Raw genomic sequence first — 26,235 nt, forward strand, 5'->3', positions numbered from 1 at the left:
TAGAAATTTTTCTACTGTGGTTTATTTGTTCACAACACAGATTTTAAGTACCTTACATAAATGTGAACAGAACTGACAAACATTGGCTGGAATGTTTTCAAACAATTCACGGTAAAGGAAAACATTTTTAGTTTTGACAACTTTTACTGTGTGGATTTTGATCAGAAAATGTCTTTATAAAATCAGTTTAGAAAGCAAAATGTCATAAAAATATCTCTTTTTGAATAAAAAAAAAAAGATTTACAGGTTTTATTTGCAACTTTTGGCACAGCAGTGTTGCCGTCTGAGCGGCAACGTAAGCACACCTCACACTGGCCTCGTGAAGCTGGTTCCATTTGACACAACGCTCACACAAAGAATTCCCTGTGTGGGGGCACTCGGACCCTCTCAAGCCAGCACCAGCTGAGCTGTGACCGAACGAATGGCAGGGAGCCAGAAGGAGCGCGTGTCTGCATGCCTGAGAGCTGAAACGCTTCTGTTCCAGCGTAAAAACATGTGGAGTCGAGATGCGACAGGCAGGGTGGGGCGAGAGGAAGGCCTTTTTTTTTGCTGGTTAGGATTTGGGGTCCATGCTGCGGCGCCTGAGCTTCTCGGGATTGTTTGAGGCCATGTGTGAAAAGTCTCTGAAAATGTCCTGATAGGTTTCATCACCTGGATAAAAAGATCAGAGAAAAAGCCATGAAGCTTCGGAGCTTTCTGGAAAGGCTGAGGGCTGACACATCGTCTCCATTTAAGCTACTAAACCTTTTGAGTGAATCGGGGACGTGCAGGCAGGTGAGGCAGGGGAGGCATGTGAGGCAGTATACCAATGATAAATACAGACATTTTTATCCACTAATCTGAACTGTAAATGCAATTTTTATTGCATGTTCTCACATTCTATTAAACAGTTAATGAATTTCATATGTATATGACTTATTCAATGTTAGGATCGGACACATGAAGCAGCACTGACAACATTTAAAGACCCACTCCGATGAAAATTGGGTTTTTAACATGTTCTTGTGACATTCTTCTGATGATGAAGCTCAAAACTGCATTTCTGAGCATTTCTTTATTTAAATTGTTGGAAATCGGGAGCAGATTAAGGTTATGTCTGAGTTCCACCCCTTACCCCTAACTACTAAAAAACGATATAGTGCGGGACTATGTAGAGCCCTGGATTTTAAAAACAATTCGGACACCTTGCTTTCTGATGAAACGTGATGACCAAAGCTGACCCTTAAGGGCTCCAAAGTTAAATTTTTTTTAAAAAGTTTAAGAATGCTTGGAGAATCCTAAGAATTGTTGCTCAAAGGAGAAGAACCTTAACGGCAAAGTCCCAAAGATTTTTGTTAAAAAAATAAAAAAGAGGTGTATGGGCTTAATTTACAGTAAAAATAAGAACAGTGTGTCCTTTCTGTGTGTGTGTTATAGCGATAAAGCATCGGCCATGGTGTGTAGCCTCCATGCATTTCACATTCTTCTTTTGCCCAATATGTCTCTGCTGTGTGCATGAAAATACAGCGGATTGAGATAAAAGGCATAATCCGCAGTTGGCAAACATAATGGAGGTACAGATTTGGAAAACTGACTCTGAAAGAGTCCAAGCCTCACCAGCCAGAAACCTCACCGCACGTCACTGGAGGTGATGCACCAAAAGAGTTGTAGCCGTACAGGACGAAGCATGCAAACAAACAAACAAACAAACAAACACATAACAGCATGCACATGCATTTTACCTCTTAATTTGCTGCAGGTGGCACACTGCACAAGCATTTGAGACCAGATGGACATCTCAGCGGGCAGATGGCAAAGACACATGAGAGCCAACAAAGAAAAAAAACAAACAAAAAAAAGACACACAACGAAAACGCACGTCATGGGAAGTACTGACCGGGGGCCAATTCAAGCAGACAAACACGTCACACATTTGTCTTCCTTCACAACTGAAACCCCCATCGTCCAGCACCGAGAGCGCACTTTCAAGCTCCAAAAAGAGCCGAATGACGTGGAGAGAAAGTAGTCTCACCAGATGTGTGTGTGTGTATGTGCGAAATTCTAGATTTGTAGCTTTTTGTGCGTAACTGTGTGTACTTGCAATTGTCTATTCACACGTACACTCAAATATCAAGAACTTACAAATCCGATCTACAGTTTCCGCACGCACAACTTGAAATTACAGCAGCTAACAACTAACTACGAATTCAAAACGGCTCGTGCACACACAAACCTGTACAAAGTACACACCAATCGCCTAATACACACATACACAAAACCGCCTTTACGCACAGATCAGAGTTACAGGTGCACGAGGAGTTGTGAGACTCTTCACGTTGTCACATTTGTGTGTAGATGATGCGTTTCAATGCTGCTAGAATGCTGGGTCATCTGAGTTTTCATATCAGCCGGTTTTAACTTGGATTGGGAATAATATTTAGTAAAAACTTGACCTTTTTTCTAAAACAAATCTGCCCCGATATAAAAATAATAAAAACCTCTAAAGACACGTTTAAAAAAATCTAAACTATCAGGGAAATATCTGTTTAAGAAAGTAGGACAAAAAGTCACAATCTTACTAGACATTATTCACAACATAAGTTCAAAGCGGCTGATGACCCAGCATTCTAGCAGCATTTAAACGCATCATTTGCACACATTTCTGTAGATGTGAATCTGATCTGTGCGTTAATGTGATTGTGTGAGTGTGTATATCAGGCGATCGGTGTGAACTTTTTACAGATTTGTGTGCGTATGAGTCGTTTTGAATTGGTTGTTAGTTTTAAGCTGTAATTTCAAGTTGCGTAAATTGTAAATGTGTAAATTCTTGATATTTGAGTGTGCATGTGAATAGACAATTGCAAGTACACAAAGGTACACACAAAATATGTTAAATGAGTTACAAATAAGGAACTATGCATACGCAAATCTAAAGTTACACACAAACAGGCAGACAATTTCCAAATCAAGAATTACGCACTCACACAAAACCAGTGAGGTTATTTTCTCTCCATAAACAACTAAATGTAAAGAAAAGAAAAAAAAACCCTGCTGTAATAAGACCAAGACAGCACAGACCGAAGGGCTCCAGCTGACAGACAGCATCAAATTCTCCTTAGTGGGAGTCACATCGATCTGCATAAACAGCTCAAAGTGAGTCACTATTCACAGAATAGAGGCAGGAAATTGTTCTTAGGAACAAAACAAAAATCAAAGCTGAGTTTGACTTGCAGGACTGGATGAAGGTCCAGTCCAGTCCATCTGAGTGTCGAGACATACTGGATATAAAATATCCAAAACATTAGTAGAGATAGGCCTGCTTTATATCAGACAGCAGCAATGCAATGACAGCACATTGATTATCTTTACATGCTTTTTGGTTTTCAAAGTGCTGGAGGATGAATATATATATATATATAATGCAAAGTGCTTAAAGTTGAATAAATTAAGCTCCAATTTGCTTCCTTGTTGTAGTACCTTGTTTCCTACCATTTTCTGTATTTACAGTCATGAGATTTACGTCTTTCCTTGTGTTTGTTTGCGTTTTAGCCAGTCACTTTAGCCCTTTTAGTCCTGTGACCCTCCCAGTTTCCAGCTACTTATTTGCTTCTTTAAAGCCTGGAAGCCGTTTTGGGTGTGAATCAGTGAACGCCCCCTCCTGCCCAGTGTGTCCCCCGATCCCTGCCCCTCGCAATGACCTGATTGGCCGAACGCTCCGTCCATCTCCCGCATCTCCTTGTTCATTTTGGTGATCCGCAGCCTGAGGGAGAGGAGACCGGGTCAGAAGAGTCGGCGCTTTCCAAAAGGATTTCCTGCACGCCAACACTTACAGAGTGACGATGTCGGCGTTTGCGTTGTCCACGGCGATGCTTAAGGGGTCTTTTTGGTTCTTATCCCGGGCGTTGTAGTCGGCGCCGCGCTTCAAGAAGAGACAAACCAGCCTGGGAAAGGAAACAAACCAGATGGCGTAACAGTGTGAAATGGAGAATTACAGCAACCTGGTCCAAAATGTGGTTTACTAAGGTTTTTAGAAAAGCACTAAATGAAACACCGTCTACTCTAAAGGTTTTTGAAGGATCTTCTATAAAATGTTTCTGAATCTAAATGTCTCTGCAGCCTTTTAGACTCTAGAACAAAAAAAAAACCTGATCACATGTCTTAAAAGAAGGGGACACTACCTAGAGAACCTGGTGAGGGAAAGTCTTACACCTGATGGAACACTCCCAATACAACTGGATCAGATCACTAAAGAGGGGGAACAAACTTAGAAAAACCTGATCACAAGATTTAGGAAGGAGGTATACTTCCAAAACAACCTGATGACATGAGTCAGGAGCAGGGGGACATTCCCAAAAAGCCTAATGGGGAACACATCTAAAAGAACCTGATCACATGACTTAAGACCATGGAAGACTACCAAAAGAACCCGATGGGAAGCACTGCCAATCAACCAGATCAGATCACTTCATTCTGTGTAATTCCTGATTCTTGCCATATCTTATGTGTGAAACAGTCCTGCTGTGTTTTTACACTTTTTTACCATCTATTCTTCCTCAATCACAACCGGCATCTCGTTCCGCCCTTATGCTGAACCATATTTCATTTTTCCAGCATCTGTAAAGTCTAAAAATAATTTGGAATTTGAAGTGAACAAATGAAACAGACACTATGACACATCTTTCTGCAGTTTCAGTTTTGATCTTGCAATATCTGTTTGAAAAAGGACTAACTGGTTTTGGAAGGCCTGTTGCTTCAGCTATAACTCCACTAAAACAACATGAAAACACACGAAGGCTTGCAGGTTTCCTTAGCAACAAAACAGAGTTTATACTGTTCTGATTGTGCAGCTGCAACAGAATGATGATATTATCACTTGAAACTCCATCATGCCCCTGATCAGATGATTATAGCTTTCATTACTATGGTGATAGTGTGTGTGTGCGCAGTACCCTGTGTGACCCAGGATGGTGGCGTGGTGCAGTGGGCCCCTCCCATTGCTGTCAGCCTGATTGACGTTGGCTCCGTTCTGCAGCAGGAACTCGCAGGCTGCAAGGGCGTTCTGATCCAAACAGATGGCATTGCTGTGTTAAATTTACCAGACTGGTTTTAAAAAAATAACAAACATTTGGAAATGGGGACTCTTGGTTGTTTTGTGTGTAAAACAGAGTTCAGTCTGGGCAAAAAAACTCTGCATGTCCCTGAAGTGTTTGTTCTTCTTGGGAGGTCCTCCCTGACACAACCCCTGGTTTTGAACCAGAGGGCAGTGTTGGAGAGGAAAACGGCTGAACTCACCACCAACACGGCTTGTATCATCGGCGTGCTGGACTCCTCGGACGGATTGACCCAGTTGACGTCAGCTCCGTGGGCCAGGGCGTCGGCCATGAGGGGGAAGTTCTGCAGAGCGGCCGAGCGGTACAGCAACGCTCCGGGATGAAGCCCGCTGAGGTCCTCCTCTTCCTCTTCTGTAATGGGAGGACGGCATTTCATTTAATTTCACTTAAGACAATCTTTCGGATGTTTTTGGGTGTTTAGACGTGAGTTTAATCGTACCTTTGTTGAAGTCTGAACTGCTCTTTTGGTTATCACTGGGGCTCCCTCCTACAAACGGAGGAATGGGATTATGATAACTGCTATGGGTATTATCTACTTTTTCTGGATCAACAAGACCTGTGACTGCTTTTGATTCATGTTGTTGACGTGATAGAATTACGTTAATTGTGTCAACAGCCTAAGAGTTACAGTAGTCGAAGGACTGTCCACCCTGAAGCTATTTAAGGTTTTAAGACCTGGACTGGCGTTTTATGTCCTGGGACGTACCTGATTTGCGAGGCAGGAGTGTTCGGCTCGGTTTGGGCTTGAGAGGCGGTTTTTGCGTCAGCGTGGCCGCTCTGTTTGACCGGGTCAGCTGAGGGTTCCTGCCAGTCTCCGGCAGTTTTTGAATAAACTTCTTTTCAACATATTTTGATCGAATCCATGACTCCTTGTCCCCCCTAAGTTGCAGAAAAACAAAACAAATATATGACAGATTTACCACAAACTGCATCTTCTAAAACCCTGCACTCTTTAGTAAAATATTAGATAGGAAGCAACAAATTTGGTTACAAAGTTGTCTTATGAAGATGTAAAACTAGTACCATATCTACTTGGGAGTCAGAGTCACGTTCTTGATGTGTGCAAGCACGTCTAGTGCAGAAAATCTGACGTTGTCAAACACTGACTTATCAGTTTGTGGCCTAAAAATGTGGGGGCCACAAAACACGCCGCCATGCAAAAAAGTTTCCAGGCACAACAGCATTGAGCATCTGTATCACGTACGAGCGGCATTTCCTGTCTGCTGCATGACATCGCCGAACAAAGACGAGGAAGTCGGAGAGAAAAGAAGACGCGATCTCTTCACAGGCTTTTCAGGAGACGAAGCGCAAAAAACTGAATTCAAACATGTTGGCTAAATTCTGCCCAGCAGTTAGTCCTGCTCTGTCTTAACTGGGTTTTCTAAATCAGGTTGTGGTCCATTCTTTTTACTTCTGCAGGTATCAAGCAAACCATCAGAGCGTCCTGACGCTTGTGGTTCATTTTTAACAGTATCTACTTCCTGTTTGAACTACATAAGTTTTTCAGTTCCAGCAATTTATAAAATTTCCAAATACATTATAATAAAAAAAATGTTTGTTTAATCTTTTTCTAAAGGACATTTTACTGTTTTATTACATAACCTACATTTACATAAATCTTAGCAGAGTTATTAAAGACCAACTATAATAAAAATATTAAAAAAAAAAAAAAAAAATTTTTAATGTTCTTGTGTTGTTTTTTTATTCAAGTGAATCAGGATCAGACTAAAAAAATCCTGTTTGTAACATAAAAAAAAATGCTGGGCGGGCCACAAGCTCCCTCCTCCGAGCTCTCAGCAACAGTGAGGAGGGGAAGGGGGGGCGGGCTTGCTTCACACCAACAACTCAGAGGCACATTTCTAATGTTTAGCGACCTACAAATCAACACCATAATTAAAAGACAACTGGGAATTCTTTTAAAATAGATCAAAAGATGATCGGACTGGGACTGTAAGCTAAACCAGAATCATTCAAACCCCCAAATCAAATATGTTTGCAATAATATTCCTTAATTTCAAAAAAAGTGTTGTTTTTTTTTTTTTTGCAAATGTCTAATCAGCCATCCAAAGCAGACTCCAGATGACTTATTTTCTAATAATTGTGTTGTTTTCTGGGTTCCAGCCTCATACCTGACAGTGAGCACTCCAGAATAAAAACATTTTCTACGCTTTTGCCACACCCACACACTCTGTATGTCATTGTGTTTCTGTTTGCTTTCCTAAATTACTGCATTTCTCCATCTTTGCAATACCTAATTCTGCCCAACACAGTGTGGGTCAATTCTGAACTGCACGGACGCAGAATGTTTGCACTGATCAAGCGCCTGCCAAAGATTTCAAAAATATTCAAGGTCCCTGGTTGTGCGGCTTTTTGTTTTTCTGCTGCACATCATGTAATAAAATGATGGTTCTTTGCACATTTTTTTTTACTGAAGTAGAGACTTTGGAGTATGATGACTCAGAAATACACCTTCAAAAGCTGAACACTAACCAAAAAAAAAAAAAGGTTAGGTTAGGTGCAGTACGAATTATTTCAAGCCACACACTTGTGGTAATTTCTCGTTTGTGTGTTCAGCTGCAAATCTCAGCTGTTGGGAAGCATTTGAGAGCGTAGACTCCCCGATAGATTTTCTTTGAACGTCAACAGATAAAAACATTTCAGTACCTTGGACTTGCGGGGTTGGGCTTCTTGATGGTGATCTCGTCAATCCGTGCCTCATAGATTCGGTTGATCACGTTGTTTCCCAACTCGCACATTAACTTCAGGAATAAATATAGTTAGAAAAATTAGGCAAAGTGAATTTCTTTTAGCGGTTATTGAAGAAAAAAAACTTCTGTACAACTTTTTGAATCAGAAACAGAGCCATTTTGTTTGGTCTGTAGGAACATTTGTGGAGCTGCTTGCAATGATAAGTGGTTAAATTACCTTAATGAGCTCTGGCTCCCAGGAGTCAAGTGTGAGTGAGCGCACTTTGGAAAAATGAACTCCCAGGCTCCTGTTAGTAAAAGAAACCATTAGAGGTTGAAGCTAATGATTCAAGCCAAGTCTCTGTGTGGACGCGTGTACACGTTTATCTATCCCGGTGGGGACTGCTTTATGTTTCTAAACTACAAAACAGGAACTTTATGACAATGAGGAATTTCTGACTAAATAGTGTAAGATAAATCTTTGGTAAAAATTAATAATTGAGGTTGCAACCAAAGAGTAACCCTCTGAACGTCAGCCTAAAAAAAATAAAGGTAGCTGTAGCCTAATCAGGTCACGTCAGTTCACGGTGCATTCACTGTAAAGAAGTTAAAAAGCAAGTCGGTTTTTATTAACTCCACAGGCATTTGGTGAACATGGATAGCAAAGTGTGTTTATATCCTGACATAAGCTTTTTTCAAATGATCAGATAAATGTAATTTTTATAATTACTATAACATCACTACAGTTCCTGTGCCGGTCCCTTGCCCGGCTAAAATACAGGGTTGTGTCAGGAAGGGCATCAGGCATAAAAATCCACCTGAAAAGCAGATAAAAGCTGCAAACCAATTTTGCCCACACTCACATTTCCTTAACAATGGAAAAACTTTTTCCTGTAAGGACAGATTGGTGTTGCACAAAAAAGTTAAATAATATTATGCGTTTTTTTTTCTTCCTATTTCCCAAACTTTGTTTCCACAAAATGTAGTTAGATATTTGAAAATCATTTCATAACCACAAAAGATTAATAAATAAATTAACTGCTACATAATTATCCAGCAAACACACAAGGAACAGAGTTACTATTAGGGTAAAGGTAGACAATTGCATAGGAAGCTACAGAAATGACATTAGACTGCTCATCCCAAAGTGTTTTGTCCTCCCCCATCATCCTGCAGCAATGGACTATTCCAGCAGCAGCAACAGCAAGTTAATTAACAGACTCTTCAAAAAGTTTTTTTTTTTTTTTAAATCAGTAAATAAAGCCTAGTTATCAGGGCGGCTATGAAAAAAGCCGAACAGAAAGCCAGAAATGTGTATCTACATTCCCAGGATCTGAAATACAAAGATAAAGAAAGTCAAGACTGTAAAAGGGAGAGAAAGGAGAGGAGAGGCAAAGGGAGGTGCAAAAAAAAAGGTATTTTTGAGAATATTTTTTATTTGTTTTTCAATTGAAGCCATTTCAGAGTGTACTGTTTTATTCCATCATTTAAATACTTCTCTTATTTTTGCATTCTTTAGTAAAACCTTACAAACTTAAGAAGATTGTAATTTTTTTTTGTTCCTAGAAAGTGAGTGGGTAACTACTAATTAGTAATTTCAAGGTTTTTTCCAAGTAAAAATAATGTATGTATTAATAATACATTTCTTTAGTAGTTAAATGTGATTTCAGTTTTTAGATGCTTATCAAAATATTTGGATTCTTGACGTCACAACCACCCTCACGGTGGATATGGGATGTCTGCGGGCAAAAAATGGGCAAACCTGTCCAGGCCTGCAGGTGGGCCCATCAGAAATATCAAGTCCTGTGGACTGAAAATGTTCATGCACGTTTTTTCTACGGGCATGCTGCGAGCAATGGGTTGCAGTGAACGCTTATGCAGCACATAAGGGTAAGTAGGTGGGCTGCAGGTACCTCAAAAAGATTTTTCTTTTTTTTTAACCCCTCCCAAACCCTGAACACTATTCTAAGGGCTGTTAATGCTGATCAAGTGAAAAGCGTGTGCTCCTTGCACACAGCCGGACTTTAAGAAACATAGAAATTAGACAGAGTGTAGTGTGTGTGAACATCCTACAGGCGTCCTAAATGCACTTCTGCATTACCTCACACCCTCTGCGTGCAGCATTGCTACAGACTAGAGTTGCATAAGGACACCATATGACAGCATGACCTGTATGCCAGAAGTGCATGCAACTTCCATTACTCTTACAAATACTTCCTAATACACTAGCCACAGGCATGACAATGGTACATTCCATTCTCATGACGTCCTTTTAGGTGGCCGTACAAGTCTCAAGACACACCTGCGTCCCTCAGATTAAACCTCTTCTTAGGGCTTTAGATTTTTTTGAATGAAGGATTAATACAACCGCAGAAGAGGGCTCCGTGTAATTGTTCACCTGGAAACAGCGTAAACCCCGAGGCCTAAAACTGAACTCTTATTTACCCAATATAAAGAAACAGGTGTCCTGACCTCACCTGTGTCCACCTCCTATACACTGATTGGTTGGGATTACAGAATAAGGAAAGCCTGTCAGTCTTCTCAAAGCACACAAATGATCTACCTGTGTATTCCAGAGCAAACAATGCACAGCGTGATGCCCAGGTTGATGGAGGCCCAATCAGGGCTGGGCTCCCCGCAGTCACAGCACTGCCTGTTCCCCGGGATCGCCTGGATGTCCTCCAGCGCCTGGCAGTCGTTGTTCTCCTGATCCACGCATCCTCCGCTTCCTCCGGAGCGCATTATGCTCTGCGACATGGAGCTGCAGCGCTGTCTCTGATAAAACAAATGCAGAAATCACCAACACAAACTCAGCAGACTCACATTTACTCATAGGATTCGGAAAGCGTTCAGATAAATGTGCGTGGGACCCTCACCGGGCTTTGTGTATCCTCCCGCCGCTCTTGGAAAGCTGAGGCGATGCTGTTCTGGACGGCGCTGATCCATCCTTGCTGCTGCCTTTCTGAGTCCGCCTGCAGCAAGCAGCATCTTTGCACCATCGAGCACGCAGACACGCAAAGTGACCATGCAAGTTAGAACATTAAACCATCCCACCATATGCTTGTTTTGCGGCACCTGCCGATGTGCACAAAGCTGCATCACCACAGCTCGAGCGTTTGCGCGCAAAGACAAGAAATGGTGCATGCATGCAAAACTCACTTTGAAGGGGACACCACTTCAAAGCAGAACCGTCGCTCGTTTTCAGAGCTGGTCTTGACTGTGCAAAGACGCAGGTCCTCCACCACAACCGTGGGCTGTTCCTGCAAGACACATGGACATTGTTCTGCTTAAGCGACGCGTTGACACACTTCCCAAAACGGGCTTTCACACCTTTCTAAACTGTACCTTAAATTTCTTCTGATACACCAGCTGGTTTTTCTGAATCGAAAACCAACGTCTGGAAATACACAAGAAAAAAAATACAACCTGGAATCATCAAGTTTTTCATTTACTCAAGTATAGTAAAAGTGCTGACCAAACTTTACCTGCTCCAGGTCTTAAAGGCATTGCTGGCTCTCTTGTACAAGTAGCCCTCCATTGCAATCCCATTAGCTGAGTCAGCATTAAAGTCCATTATGGAGTCATCATAGGACACATCCTTAAAATGATGAATATATTTAAAAAAAAAGTTTCATTTGTAAAGTTAAAAGCTGAATTCTATGGTTGGTTTTAGAGTTTATTTAAATGTTGTCATGAAATTGCTGTTGCTGCAATCATTATTTTAAAGATCACAACGAAGATTTAAAAAAGCAAAATAATTACATAAAAAAATTATATTTTAGAAAACAAAATTTCAGTTTGGGTTTCAATATGTTTTCTGTAAATTACTTTTGTTTTCTGCAATGTTTTTTTGTTTTTACGTTTTTATTTCTTAAACTTTGTTTTGTTTTTGATTTGACTTGATTTGAAATGGTTTATGTCAAGCAATCAAGGCAAGAATAATGCACAAAACAATACAATCAGCAGTTATACATTTATACAAAGACATATCAAACTTAGAATAATTAGACATTAAATTAAAGATTGCTTGAAGGCCAAACCCTGTTCTACTGTAACCATTATTACATGATTTATCATTATCCTCTGTTTCTTTATTCTGGTTTCTCTTTATTTTATTTATTTATTTATTTATTTTCCACGGGTGTTTGTCTTTGTGTATTTTATTGCGCGGGGCTAATTGAATGTATTTTATTGTATTTTATTGCATTTGTTTTTGTTTTTATGTACAGCACCTTGAGCTGTCTTATCGTCATGAAAGGTGCTATATAAATAAAATTAATTTGAATTATCCAGTTCATAACCTTTAATCAGACGTCTATGCCTTACCATATGCCTTACAGTTTCAGGTCAATAGAAGTCATTTTAAAATGTAATGTTTTTTTAAATATTTGTTTTGCTTTTTAAAAATGTCGTTGTGATCTTTAAAATGTTTTTGCGTGGTGTGATTTCTTGATGTGATTGGCACTTCAGGGCTACCGTACCGCGGGCTAAAGGTGCATTCAAGAACCCACATTTAGCGTTTCTCAGTGGCGTCCCAGACCTCCCTCTGAATGATTCTATAGAGATCGGGCCTGAAAAGGTTCTCCCTCTGTCCTGAGTGCTCTCACGACGTTTGTTTTACAACAGTCCAAGCAGCCTCATATGACAAAAATGAATGAATTTTTGGTAGCATGTAGTCTCCTTACTTTCGTCTTGACTGCTGCATGTTTTTGCTCCATGTCTCTCTTTTCCCTGGCAGAGTCTAGGACAAACTGGGTGTGCTGGAAACAAAACAAAAAAAACAGCATTTTTTTTTCAGAAACAAATCTTTTTTGATCACATTTTTCACAAAGCTACAGAATCAACAGATTTTATTTGTCTAAGAGTTTATTAAGAATTTAGTTTAATTTATTTTGCTTTTGCTGAGCTATAATATCAAACTGCTAAAATCTGATTTATTAGCATACTTTTATGCAGAGAAGTAGCATAAAAAACAGGTGGGAAATGTCAATTCAATGTTATAAACATTCAGTAAAGATTGAATTAAACACTTTTTCTACTTTCCTAGTAAAATACACATCCAGTAAAAAGTTTGGTCATGCTTCTACATTTAAATGAACGAGTGAATGTGTCAAAACCTTTTTTCAACCCCAGTCCTCAGGATTCACCAATTTGCATGTTTTCCATGATTCCTTGCATAAATGCCTTTAATTGAAGATTAATAGTTTTTAATAGATCCTGCTTAATAGTTTCTTTTACAATATGCTTTTTAGCATTTTAATGTTCCATTTGATTACTTTCTTTCAGCTGCAAGGACAAAAACATTCTTTTTATTTATCTTTTTATCAGTTTCTTTTTTTAATAAATCAAAAATGATACTTTTCCAAAAAATGCAAATTACATTTTTCATTTTTCTGGCACCAAATTTAGACACAACACGTGAAGGTACTTTGTGTTTCTTCATTTCCACTTTTCTTTATGTTATCATTTCCTGATGAAACAGGAAGAGCTTTGCTGTGGGTTCATAAGGACAGTAACAATTTTCAGTTTTGTTTCTCTTTTTTTTAATTTTCTCATAATGTCAAGGTCTTTTTATTCAAGGCAAACGGTGCAGCGGACACAGCGAACAAGTACATGAAATTTAATAGTTCTTTTTTTGTTTTCCTGCTTTCTGAGATGAAGATCTGGAAATGACTTGAACCCGTTCAGACATATGACACGTTTCCTGTTGCTGTTGATGCCAAATGCCAAATAAATTACCAAATCTCTTGCTCTTAAGTCTTGTAGAAGACCAAGATAATGTTCAGAGAAGCTCTTTAGAAAGGTTATTGATTTAGAAAAATAGGCCAGATAGCTTAGGGTAGAACCATAATAGTTCAAATCTGTGCACATTAGCATCAGGCTATGCCCACAGCTTCCTGGTTTGCATATGAAAAGCAATAAGAGGTTTTTCAGTCTGTAAAGAACTGACAGATCCAATCTGCACTATTTGACTAAGCAGTTAAGTAAAAAATGTTTTACAGTTTTCTTCTCCTATAATCAAAGATGAAATACACATTTCAAAAAGATGTACAAAGAATTAAATAGATTAAATGGAAATGCCACTGCTCAATTGTTAATATTATAGCCCAGAGATGTCAATCCTAGCCATCAAGGGCCACTGTCCTGTCTCTTCCAAACCACTTGTGCCTTGGCTTCTTATTGGCAGAACACTTCTAACAAGAAGTAATTAAAATACATTTTTGTTTAATCTTAACTGTTTTAGACACATATGGAGGTGGGGAGGACATGTGATAGAGCTCCAGAGGCAGGTGGAGTGGGGAGGAGAGAACTTTAGAGTGATTTCAAAGTATGGGAGAGTAGATAGAGATGGATCGAAATTTGTTTAGTTGCGATCGGTTGCCAGATAAAACTGGTTGTCATTTGTGAAGAAGTGGAGTGAAACTTTTTGTTACAAAGACATAGTGCCTCGTGGAAGAAAATAAATGGTAAGGGACCCAGGACAGAGCTCTGGTGAACACCACGTACTGTAGTTGACTGAGAATGAAAGTACTGGACCGAGTAGGAGGGAGATAGCTAAAAAAAAAAAAAACAAGGAGCACGGTCATCGTGAAGGAGTTTGACCCTCCTGGAACTTTGTTCCATGAATCTGGGATTTTTTGTTTTTCTTGGTTTGGTTTAGTCTTTATTAGAATGTGTGTCCATATCTGGTTTAGTTTAGATCTCTGTTAATGCTTTGCTTCTGTTTGGGTCTTGAATCTGAACAAATCGGTGGGAGTCGCCATGTTGATAGGCCAAGATAGTTTACCTCTTCAGACAGTTTCTGTCGATATTCATCGAGCTCGGAAAGAGACTCGTGGCTTTGTTGGAAAAACTGGGCTTGGGCGTCCATCAGCACCAGCATCTGACCAGAAACACAGGACTACATTTAGTCTGGAGAAACATCCACAGTGAGGAAAGCACGTAACGTGAAAACTTACAGCCATCACAATGTCGGTTTTCTTCTTGGCTTCAATGACGTTTATCTAAGAGAAAGAGAAAGCAGGCGTAATAAGTCTGTCTTTTAGCCAAAATCCCAGTGGTTGAAAAGCTAAGACAAGAGTGTAGAAAATCCCAGATTTAGACCTATCCTCATCTCACCTGGAGAACGTAGTCCAAAGCCTCGCATCGGAAGCTCCTCCGGGCATTTAACAGAGCGTTACTCGCCTCCTCCACCTCGTGCTGCTTCCCCCGTGGAGCCTGAGCGTTCCTCGCCAGCGCCCCCTCCAGGATCTCACTGCTGCGCTCAAACTTTTTGCGCACGTCCGTGAAACGACGAACATCTCTGAGGACACACATTTAGGAAGGTGACAAATGGACAAATGTCAACAAAGTGGACAACAAACTTCCTTTGTTGACAATAAGTTAATGACTATATTTGAGAAATGGACTGAGCAAGAGTGCCGTCGCCCTTGGCCCATGGTTTACCTCCAGCTCTGACTAAATTAAGTCAATTCAGTTGACATTTCTTTGAGTTACAGATGCTGTCAAGTTATAGCGAGACAACATCAATAAGCAGTGATTGTTACGAGTCGGACAGAGTTAACATTTTCATGGCACCCACCCTGTCTTCAATCAGGAGTGAGCTTGTTGGAAGGCCACACCCCTACCAATCAAACTTTTTGAATGTTTGATGGCAGACCACATGTTTTATTTAGGTATCTGCTTGGTCAGTTTATAACTTGAATACCTTGCACTACAGAAAATTTATCATGAAAAAAATTTAGGATTAGCAAAAAATGTAGCATGGCGGAGTAATGGCTGTTAATTTCTCAATAGAAGTCAATAGGATTTTGGCTTCTTGGAGCCAGCAGGTACTTCCTGTTAGAAATGTGAGGGGGGAGGGGTTGTTCAGTCAAATTTTAATATACATTTAATGGTTACAGCACTGAGAAAATTATGTTAAATCTTCCCTTTTGACTTTCTTTTGAACTGTTTGCTTTAATAAACTAGCTTTCTTTGTTTTCCATTAAAAAGGAATCTGTTAAACTACCAAAGATAACTATAACTAACTTTAAACTATGACGTCTAAATATGCCAAGTGATTGAAGCAAAATATAGCAAGGCTCAAGAGGGTGATTCCATCTGTAAGTAAATGAATCTAAACCACATTTGTTGGGCAACATGCACCAAACCCAGAAGGATTAAAACAAACAAACAAAGAGGGTTGCCAAAGCAGCAAACTTACTCCTTCACAAAGTTCTGCAGCTTTGTCTTCACCGACTTCTGGGTGGTCTCGATCATTTCCTAAATGAAAAGAACCCAAGATAAATGGAAAAAATGAATAGAACACAGTTTGCATTAAATCCAGTTTACTCAAAAGCAGCTAGCTTCGAATTGCCAGAGGCTTTGCTTGATCAACTAGTGCAGCTGATAATTGTCATGACTGGAATGAAGAAGTTACACCAACTGAAGCAGACAGGCAGACAGACTCACCCCCTGAGCCTCCAGGATGACTGACAACTTTGTGGAAAATGTGCCCAGGCATTCCTGTGGGGCAGACGTCTCAGTTTAGACTTTGCACTAAATTACACATTTTTGGTTCATGCAATTCCTTACGCCTTCTGAGACCTTTACACTATGTCTCATGCTAATGGTCCACTGTGTCTGTTAAATTGATAGAATAAAGTATAAAGCTACGTTCACATCGGGCAAAAGCCCGGTTTAGCATGGAGGGACTTCTTCTTCTTCTTCTTCTTTTTGATTGATTGTTTCCTAGTACAGTGTTTCCCAACCCTGGTCCTCGGGGAACACTTTCCTGCTTTTTTCGATCCTACCCTTCTCAAACACACCTGCCTTTGATAATTGTCAGTGTCAGGCTTCTGAAAAGCCTGATGATGAGCTGAATAAGGTGTGCATAAGCAGTGAAAGATGGAAACGTGCAGGACAGTGTTCCCAGAGGACCAGGGTTGGGAAACACTGTCCTAGTACATGTCTACCCCCTCCAGTTGGAAGAGGATTGGTCCAAAATGTCGATGTGGGGCAAATCTTGTAAATGTTGAACTCTATTTCAATGTATGAAAAACTTTGCATTATATAATCAATTGTTTCAATTATTGGCACTTCTGTGAGTTAAACGTCTAAAGACTTGTGTAGCGACATGTGAGTTTTGAACATGGAAGCCCAAAACCTGCTTTCACGGGTGTTTACACTGACTTTTCATTGTAAGTGGTCGCTGAATGCACGCTGCCAAGGGTGGTCTGAACCTCGCTTTAGTCTCCTCAAAGAAATTCCATAAATTGACTCCCAGGCTAGCAGTATAACACACATTATCCTCACATTTCCACATTTACATACATAACTGCGGACGACTGTTTGAACGAGTACATCTCACCTCCATCATCTTGTCCCTGGAACACTGGTGTCCCAGTTCCCGCAGGCCATTGAAAAAGCTCTTGCTGTGCTGACAATAAGCCCGGCCCGCATCCAACATTGCCTGGCATTGTTTCACAAGCTAGAAACCACAAAGACGGAAAGTTAGAACAACAAAAGTTACCTGCGGCAGCAAATGTTATCAGTTTGAATAATTCAAGTAAGCTAAAAGTCATCCCTGGACTTCATACATGCTACATTCAGAGAAGCTGCTCTAGTGTAATGAGTTCTACCCAAACCGCAAAAATACTTTAATTACAAGTATTTTTTTTACCAATTATTATAACTCATGTACAGTAATTAAGAAAGGACTTGTTGAAATAAACACTTTTCAAATTTGCACACAGATACTCTTGTACTGCAGTAACCATGTGTTGATAATACATTGAAGGACAAACATTCGAAAGAATCATCAACGTAACTAAAGAAAAACGGTGAGAATCCCCCCATTAAAAGGAAAAAATGTCAAACGGTTGGATAGATAGCTGGATAGACTAACAACCTACTAACAAAGTAAAGTCTACCATCAGCTCATGGGGAATCACTCACAGCAAAGGTGTATAATACACCCGATCAGATTCACATTGCGACACAGACTAAACATCACTGATGACTTGAATGTTGACCACAGACATGTTTTGTCCTCTTCACCTGTTTCTCACATTAGGATCATTATTTACCTGACCACAAACTATTTCCAAAGAAATATCTGCCAACTCCTGCGTGATGAAATATTGACCTATAATAAAGGTGGCATCCTTTCCATTCTGTATTACGCATTACATGTAATGTGTTTTGTGTTTATGGTGTAAATACTTTTGTGTGATTTTGGAAATCTTTTTTACCCACACAACCCCTTTCAGAAAATGTAAATAGAGCTCAAATTTGCGCTTTTTGTTGAACTTTTTCCTCAATTTCCATGATCACGCAGGGGAGAACCTTCTTGTGAAAATATTTAACAAAAATGTGGGAAAAAAAATGCAACACATAGCTCAAACCTTTGGTTTGGTAACATGTATTTGAGTATTCAGAAGACAAATTGATTCAAAAAGACATGATGCAGTTGGTAGATCACAAGCCTAAATAACTGATGGCAGAAGACTTGGAGCTCCATTAGAATTCTGGCAGGATTTACGCTGGCACCAGTGGTTCAGAGGGACATTTTCACAAATTAGCTTTTCCTGCTGTGAAAAGTCAAAACAGCTGCAGGGAAAATGAATGATACACTCCAGAAAAATCCTGTCTGGACGTTGAATATTTTAAATTTTGCACTTTCAAGCTTCAACAAGCTTAAATAAAATGCACACACAGATATATTTGGTTGTCATGACACCCAAATATGGGACATTTTAATTAGAAAATACAAGAGATGCTCAAAAGGAAGAAATTAGGTCTCAACATGGAACCCTGAGGTATTCCACAATTAAGAATGCTGGTCTTCATAGAAATTGTGCAGCAGAATGGGCAATAACCAAAACAATTTAACTCATACTATGAAGATTTCTGCAACATTCGATAGAAAAAAACTTTATACTTACAGTAAAATTATATTAAGGTCTACCAGATCTGTCAAGCCTGGCGTAAGACTGAGCGACGTTTCTTTTTCTGCGTTGCTGTCAGTGGCAAATACTGATACAAACACCTACAGTGCATTCTAGATATTATTGTTGCTGTTCTTTTTTTGTTTTAAATCACATATAAGTTGCATCCCCCCAGCCAAACTATGCAATAAAAACACACAACTTAAAGTCTGAGAAATACGGTAAGTGAAATTCACTCATGCTGCAGCAACATCTTCTGTCAAGAACTTATGTGGTTGTCTTCAGCATCCCTTTTTTTTAACACTTTACTCCCACTTTGGTTTGTACTTCTCACTGCATTTGTGCAGAAAACCACTGCTGATGCTTCTACAATAGCCTGCATGGCACGGGAAATAAGCAGCACTAACTCCACAGACTCAAGGTACTGACAACCTGACAGGATCGTTCTTTATAAGGCCAGCAAAGGAATGCAACTAAATACATGCAATAATGTTTGAAATCAAAGAGTGAAATTCTCTCTGTCCTTCACATACAGCAGAAAGCAATACTCATACAGATTTCTAATATATATATATATATATATATTTTTCTAGATTAAACACAAAATCATGAGTTTATGTTTTGTAGTACTTATCCCATCAGCTGTCATATTTGAATGACAGTTTTACTGCAATGAAGACCGTTTCTAGTTCTAGTGGGGAAAAAAAACTTCCATACAGAATGCAATACCATGAACACAGCGATAGCCATATTTTAATCCCATCTTCTCTCATACAATTTGGTGTCTCTACTTGTGTTTCTTGTCTTTCTTGGTGAAATCACGGCTGTGCAGAAAGTGAGAAAACAGCTGCAGCTGTTAAAGGAAGCATTTTCTTTTAATCCACTCAGGCCAAGTTTTTCTGACACAGGTGACTGAAATTCTTCTCATTCGTTATTGTGGGGAACAGAAACCAGCATGTGACTGACGTCTGTGTGTTGAAGCTGAAACTGTTACCCGTATAAAAAGCAATATGGGTTATCTGACCAAAGTGGAACAAAGCGTAGTTCTGTCTGCAGTAATACGATGGGGAAGCAGGACCTGCGGGTGCTTCCCTCTGCTTCTTTCATGTGAATTTTGACTCCCACCTCCTGCTGCACACGAGCCCCAGCAGTTTGTGTTGCTGTACGTTTGTGCGTCTGTGTGGAGCAGAGCGGTGCGTAGGTGTGCGCTTTTGCGTCTTACCTTGTCTAGTCGAGTCTCGAGTTCACTCACGTCGGTTTGGACGTCTTCGATGGCAGCTCTGAAGGGGAAACACAAACTCACAGTCACACACACACAAAGGCTGCTCTGAACTTACCAATGGGTGGCTGCGTAAAAAAATACTTCAAGAATTTAAAGTTAAAACATATTTTCACAAGTATTTAGTCTAACATGATCCATTTTTACTGATCTGAAGTAGCATATGGTACAAATAAAACAACCAATAGTTTTTCTTTATCTTTGAAAAAGGAAAAACTTTTATTACTGTCATTTAGGCCTGCACAATAAATCGATATCGTTATCGCGATATATGCATATCGCAAAAAGACGGCAAAAGTTGTGATAAAAGATTACCTTAAATGTGTTAAAACAATCTTATGGCAGTTACAAATACTAATGAAGAAGGTCAAATTTAAAACATGAATATAAAAGTCAACCAGCAATTAATTTACTTGAATTACACAAATTAATTCAAGTAAAAGAGTAATGGGTTGCTTAAAAAGTATTTCAAATTAAAAGATTTTCAAATCAAAGTTTTAAAGTTTAAAAAAGTTCAAGACATGGCATGTTTTTTCAGTGTAGCATCATCATTGTATCATTTATTTAAATAAGGTTTAATTTAGTTGGCAAAACCCTCAAATTATCTCTTTTTGTATACTATTTTGTTTTTTTTTAAATCAAGAATAAATCCAAAGCACGCCTTTTATTTTGTTCTTTTTTTTTTTCAAAATAAAGGTACATCTTTTTGCTGCGTTGTTGGCACTTTTATTACCATCCTTTTTTCTTTCTTTTTTTTAAATGCGCAAGGTAAAAGAAAGATGGAAGAAATGGACGAGGATTACAGATAACTTCAGCTCGCTCACACAAAAATCTAGACTTGGATCCAGAGACACATCAAACGTTTTTCACTGGAGATGTGGATCCCTATCACATAATTCCAAACGCATCTCCATACATGCTCCACGAATCGATGAATAAAAGATTCAACTGACTTTTCGGCAATAGGATGCAGTCCAGTTATCTTACCTAAATGAATGTACTCTAGATATTTAATATTTATTTAAGGTTTAAAACTATAAATGAAAATGTCTTTTAACAGATAAACTATATATATATTTTTATTTTATTTTAAGCAACAAACACAAAATGTCTTTGACATTAATACCCTCCATTTTGTGTCTTTTAGACTGTTTTGCTCGTTGTGGCTCAATAAAAGTGTTTCATAATAATTTATTCAGGGGTAGTTTGTGCACACAACACACATTCTTCACTGTGGTTCATCCAACTGGAATTAACCCGACTTGGTAGGAGCAAGCTTCTGATTGGACGTCTTTTTCTTTGCATCACATCTACACAGACATGTAGAGACTCAACAGGAAGGCCAACTGACAGAAATGAACTTCCTGATTGCTTTTATACCTTTTGAATTGATTTGAAATTAACTTTATATTAGACCAAACAAAATAAAAGTAAATAGATTAAAAAATGATAGTATTATTAATAATTGGGTCTTCACGCACCAGGCTGTGATCAGAGCGTCCAAGCAGGGGGAGGGGGACAGAGGAGCATGCGTCTCAATCATTTGCATACAGTGAATCCAGCCAACATAATTAGCATAATCTAGCCAAAATGCTGTTCATATCTGTGGTTTTCAACCGATACAGCTGTTATGTCGAGTGCCCGATTAATTTTTCCAATACGCATTCCTTTCCTTTAAATCCCTGGTTTCCACACTAGACATATTACATATTACAATTATTGTGGCTGCAGTTACTTCTGGGCAGACCTGCTGCCTTGGTTCAGAAAAGGTTCCAGTTTTTCTTAAAGTCCCACTCTGATCATCTTCTGATCTATTTTCAAAGCGTTCCCAGTTGTCGTTTAATTATGAACATGCCGGTTTTAGCCAAAAAAAAAAAAAACACCTGTGTCATATTCTAGGACATAGTTTCTGCAGAGCGGCAGCAGCTCTGAGTTGTAGGCAGGTCTGTTGGTGTGGTGTAAGCCCTTCGCCGCTTCCCGTCATCCCTCTGTTTACACTTTATCCTGCCAGCTTCAACGATTTAAATAAAGAAATCCTCAGATCTGCAGTTTTAAGCTTATTTTTCTTAAAATATGTCCTCCATTGTGAGAAAAATGCCACAAGAACATGTTAAAAACACCATTTTCATCATATTGGGTCTTTGAAATATCAGATTTAAAAGAAAATTCAGCTTGTTTGCTTGTTCATATGTGTGCTTCACTTCTGGGTTGTGTTACTTTTCTTCAAACCACCATCATGTTTGACGTTCTTCCCCAGAACTCACACTTTAAACACCTTTGCCATATTTTTAAATGTCGTCCCACCTATATTGGAAACCTGTCAGGTCATGCATTTCCTACTGACGAGAGTGTCAAATTTTTTGCTGTTCTCGACAATCCACAGTGATGACCGTTGTCATGCAATGCAATGACGGTACGACATTTGAGCCATCAAACAGAGAGAATGGAGCTCCCTGCTTATGGAAACGTGTTGACAGACGTTTTGTGTTTACTCAAACAGGCACATCTGCAGGAGAGAGCTTTCAAAAAGGTCCTGTGCGTGGCTCACACTTTTGACCTGATCGCTTTCTGCTGCCGCCTCTACTCATACCAGCAGTTCAACCATGTGGTTTCCGCTGCCTTCCACCGAGGGACAGGAAAAAAAGAGATGAGTCTGAGCGACGAGAAGAGGCCTCGGCAGACACTAGCTTGATTGTTTGTTTGTTCGAGGAGTTGGTGCTCACGTCCTCCGTAAAAAATGAGACCAATTAATATGTAAACATAGTAGGAGAGGGGGGTAAAAGTGGAGGCCACAGAGAAGGATGGGCGACCCCGATTAATGCCTTTCTTTTTTTTTTTTGCTTCTCTCTGCAAGTGAGGCACAGAGCAGGAAAGCAAATTAAGAGCTAAAGTTGAGTTTCTGGTTCTCCCCGCAGAAGAAAAAAAAAACACTTCCTGTCTCCTGTTGATCATCTTAGCACATCTCACCCCACTTCCTGCTGCCCTCCCACCTCACCGTTACCTAGCAACAAGAGGTAGCAAGTCTTACATGCTTGCCCAAAGTGTCATCTGCACATTTTTCTGCCTTCTGCTCCATCTCACTTTTCCCCATGACCTATCAACCTGACATGTGGCGTGATCCTTCCCTTCCCTTTCCCCTTTCCTTCCTCGCCTCTCTGGCTGACACGAGCCCTCGCCAGCTCAGAGTTTCCACCACGGTGCGAGCCTCATGACTTACTTCAAACCTGGCAACAGGGGGCTGACTTCAATCAGCTGGCGTGGAGCAGGCCTCCAGCCAGAGAACTGAGAGAGCACACCCCTGCTCTCCCTTAAACCACTTGCTAAACCTGCTTAGTGACACTTCCCCTTTGATTACACCAAATGATGTAGGAGGAAAAGCAATTAGATTGTTTGCTCGGAAAAAGAAGTCTTCCTGCAGAAGGAGAAACAACGTTGATAAAAAAAAATTTTTTTTGAAGATCTTGAAAACGTTCTATGAAAAGTGTTGGGAGGATTGCATGAATTCCTTATGGGTTATCTTTCTGCAGAATACCAGGAAGGCGCCAGGAATCATGTCTCAGATCTTCCTGCACTGAGTCTTGACCCCTAACCCTCTCAGCACATCCTTTGACCTTAAGGGTTCACCCAAATAATGCGTTATTGCGCATTTTCTACCCAAATTCTTACTGGTCACACCATTTGATTTATTTTCTAAGGACTTTTTGTTGTTGTCGAAGAAATACAACAGGGATGAGGAAAAAAACGACAACCTGAAACGTGGAGAGTCTTTCAAACACTCCTCAAAGTCCAGCTTCACGGTCATCCTGGCGTGTCTTTGCGTAAAAACGGTGCGTCTCGCTCCTCCGGAGGTGAGCTGCGGTCTGGCAAGGAACTCTTCGAGCAAAACCCCTTGTCTTGCTTTTTTAGCACTTCATTCTCGCAGGTTGGCGCATCGTCGCTGTCGAATTCTCTCCAAAAGTTCGGCTCCTTCCGCGCGCCCTCGGCTCGGTCCGCGTGTCCTGTGTGTCAGCACTGATGATGGACGCGCGCGGAGGCGGATCGGAGCGTTGCTAGCATCGTATCCGAAAGGTTGTAGTCCGGAGTGGAAAGGGAAAAAAGTTCCTGCGTTGTCTGCTGAGCTCAGACCAGCGTGTGTGTGTAGCGGACTGTCAGTGGTTCGAGTCTCTCTGCCTCTCTGTGAGCTTGCCCCCCCCCCTTGCCTTCAGACTTCACTTCATTTCCGGGTTTCCAGCCACACAAAAACAGTTTTGAGTCATGAAAATGCGCACAGCTAGACAGCAGTGTTCACAGACTCTGCTTCTCTGTGAAGCATCACTACTTTTCTGACGTCCTAAATTCACTCAGGAGGACATATATGTTTGACCCTTCAGTTACTCCATGACTCTTCCTGTTTGCTTTTCAGGACTCTGCTGGAAGGAAACTGGCTGACTGGGTGTGAGTGTGATCACTTGACAAACTGGTCTGTTGTGTTTTTGTTGAGAAGTCTGCCGGAAGGTTTGTTGCTGCCAAATATTGTCTGTAGGGGTGAGCCACCCGTAAAAGTACCTGAAACTCATGCTAAGAAAAAAAAAAAACCAAGACTTTTAGAAACTATTTAGCACAAAATTCAAAAAGTAAATTTAAAACATCATTTATTAATTTTCTTTATTTTTTCCTAACACGAGTTTTCAGGTACGTTTTGTTTATTCATCTATTTCTTTTTACAACATATATATTGGGCTGCACTGTGGCGCAGTGGTCAGCGCCCTTGCCTCAAAGGCCCTGGTTCAAGTCCTGGCTGGGGGACCTGAAACAGGACATCAACGGGGGACCTTTCTGCGTGGAGCTTGCATGTTCTTCCCGTGCATGTGTGGGTTTTTGGGGTTTTCCCCGGGGACTCCAGCTTCCCCCCACCGTCCAAGTGTGTGATTTGTTGCCCTGCGACAGACTGGCGACCTCTCCACGATGTCCCTTCCTTCGTCCATGAGTGGCCGGGATAGGCTCCAGCAGCCTCACGACCCCAAAAGGGACAAAACGAATTTAGAATAAAATATGTATCATAATAATTGTAATTATTGTTATTTTTTATTATTGTTATTTTTATTTAAATGAGTTTAATTTTACATGTAGAAATTTTACATTTTTTTTTAAATATCTGAGGGTTATCCTTCAATCAAAAGTTAGAATTTCTGTAATTTTTGTTGCAAAAGACACAATTACCGTTTGTTAAAGGGCCTACATCATGCTTTTCTATAGCCTTTCAGAGTAAAGTATAACCATATATATGATAACTTGATGCACTAAAGAATGAATGGTTATTGAAATATAAGTTATTTTCGCAGCTCATTTTCTTGCCGGGAGTAAGACGACTCAATCTCTGAGGCTCCGTCTTTCTCTCCTTGTGGGTGCCGCCCATTTCATGATGTCATCCTGGCGTCTGCCTCGTCAGCGTGTCTGCGTTTTGCCCACAAAAACAAACAACATCCAATCTTTTGCAAAGATGGATGTGCATATTGTGCTTATAAAAGGAAAGGGTGTGTTAGCCTGGGGGCGGAGCTGGCAGGGCAGACTCTTCCTGGAAGAGGCTGTTCCTCACTTATCTACATCACAAAGTGAGTGTATTATAATGAACATTATGATGACCATTATAATACACTTAAGAGCTCAAAAAGTTGATCTTTGCATGATATAGGCTCTTTTATACATCTGTTTGTGTCTCATGGCCAACGTATGGAATCCATCCATCCATCCATCCATCCATCCATCCATCCATCCATCCACTTTCATCAATTTCATTCTTTTCTTGAATCCACTGAATCCCCTATTAGGTTGCTGGAGCCAATCCTAGCAAATGTTGAGCAAAGGTGGGGTATACACCCAGGAGAGGTTGGCCACATACAGAAATTAATTTAATAATTGAACAGGGACAGATACAAAAACATAGCCATACAAAACAGCAGCCCCAATCCTATATAACAAGGCTTTTAGGAGAAGCAGCAGAAGTTGCAGCATTTGTTCCTTAGATTGGCTTTTCCCCCCACAAGAATAAGAATGAATATACAAAAACAAAAAATAAACAGATAAAAATTACATAAACATTTTATTAAAACAGAGACAAAAAGGTAATAAAAAAACACTATGGCCATAAATAAATTCACAATTTAAATTTTTATTTTTCTAGTTCTGTTTAAACCCAAAATGTATGATTTAGAAACACAGTTTGAGCATAATTTGCAATTGAAATAAAAAAAAGATTCAATTTTTATTGA

General features: G+C 40.0%; 1 protein-coding gene across 1 annotated transcript; it reads right to left on the reverse strand.

The window, feature by feature from the left end:
- Window positions 1-2: 2 nt before the first annotated feature.
- On the reverse strand, window positions 3-24,377 carry acap1 (ArfGAP with coiled-coil, ankyrin repeat and PH domains 1). Its single transcript, XM_004079815.4, has 23 exons — window positions 23,737-24,377; window positions 19,931-19,988; window positions 17,130-17,249; window positions 16,232-16,285; window positions 15,984-16,042; window positions 14,897-15,080; window positions 14,737-14,781; window positions 14,565-14,660; window positions 12,463-12,537; window positions 11,263-11,375; window positions 11,123-11,174; window positions 10,937-11,037; window positions 10,654-10,765; window positions 10,341-10,552; window positions 8,016-8,085; window positions 7,755-7,849; window positions 5,797-5,969; window positions 5,530-5,577; window positions 5,272-5,441; window positions 4,929-5,038; window positions 3,810-3,920; window positions 3,678-3,739; window positions 3-651 (listed from the first exon to the last, which is right to left on the reverse strand). The coding sequence occupies exons 1-23, from the start codon at window positions 23,787-23,789 to the stop codon at window positions 554-556; spliced, it is 2,271 nt and encodes a 756-aa protein (XP_004079863.1). The 5' UTR covers window positions 23,790-24,377; the 3' UTR covers window positions 3-553.
- Window positions 24,378-26,235: the final 1,858 nt, after the last annotated feature.

The sequence above is a fragment of the Oryzias latipes genome, chromosome 18 (assembly GCF_002234675.1).
Source record: "Oryzias latipes chromosome 18, ASM223467v1".
In the NCBI taxonomy this organism is placed as follows: Eukaryota; Metazoa; Chordata; class Actinopteri; order Beloniformes; family Adrianichthyidae; genus Oryzias; species Oryzias latipes.

Excerpts from the sequence above, each read along its gene's own strand:
- acap1 (XM_004079815.4), bottom strand. The coding sequence starts at position 23,789 with ATGACCGTGAAGCTGGACTTTGAGGAGTGTTTGAAAGACTCTCCACGT. Across the intron at positions 14,782-14,896 it reads CTTTGGACTACGTTCTCCAG|ATAAACGTCATTGAAGCCAA; the intron begins GTGAGATGAGGA and ends TCTTTCTCTTAG. Across the intron at positions 3,921-4,928 it reads ACCATCCTGGGTCACACAGG|GCTGGTTTGTCTCTTCTTGA; the intron begins GTACTGCGCACA and ends TTCCTTTCCCAG.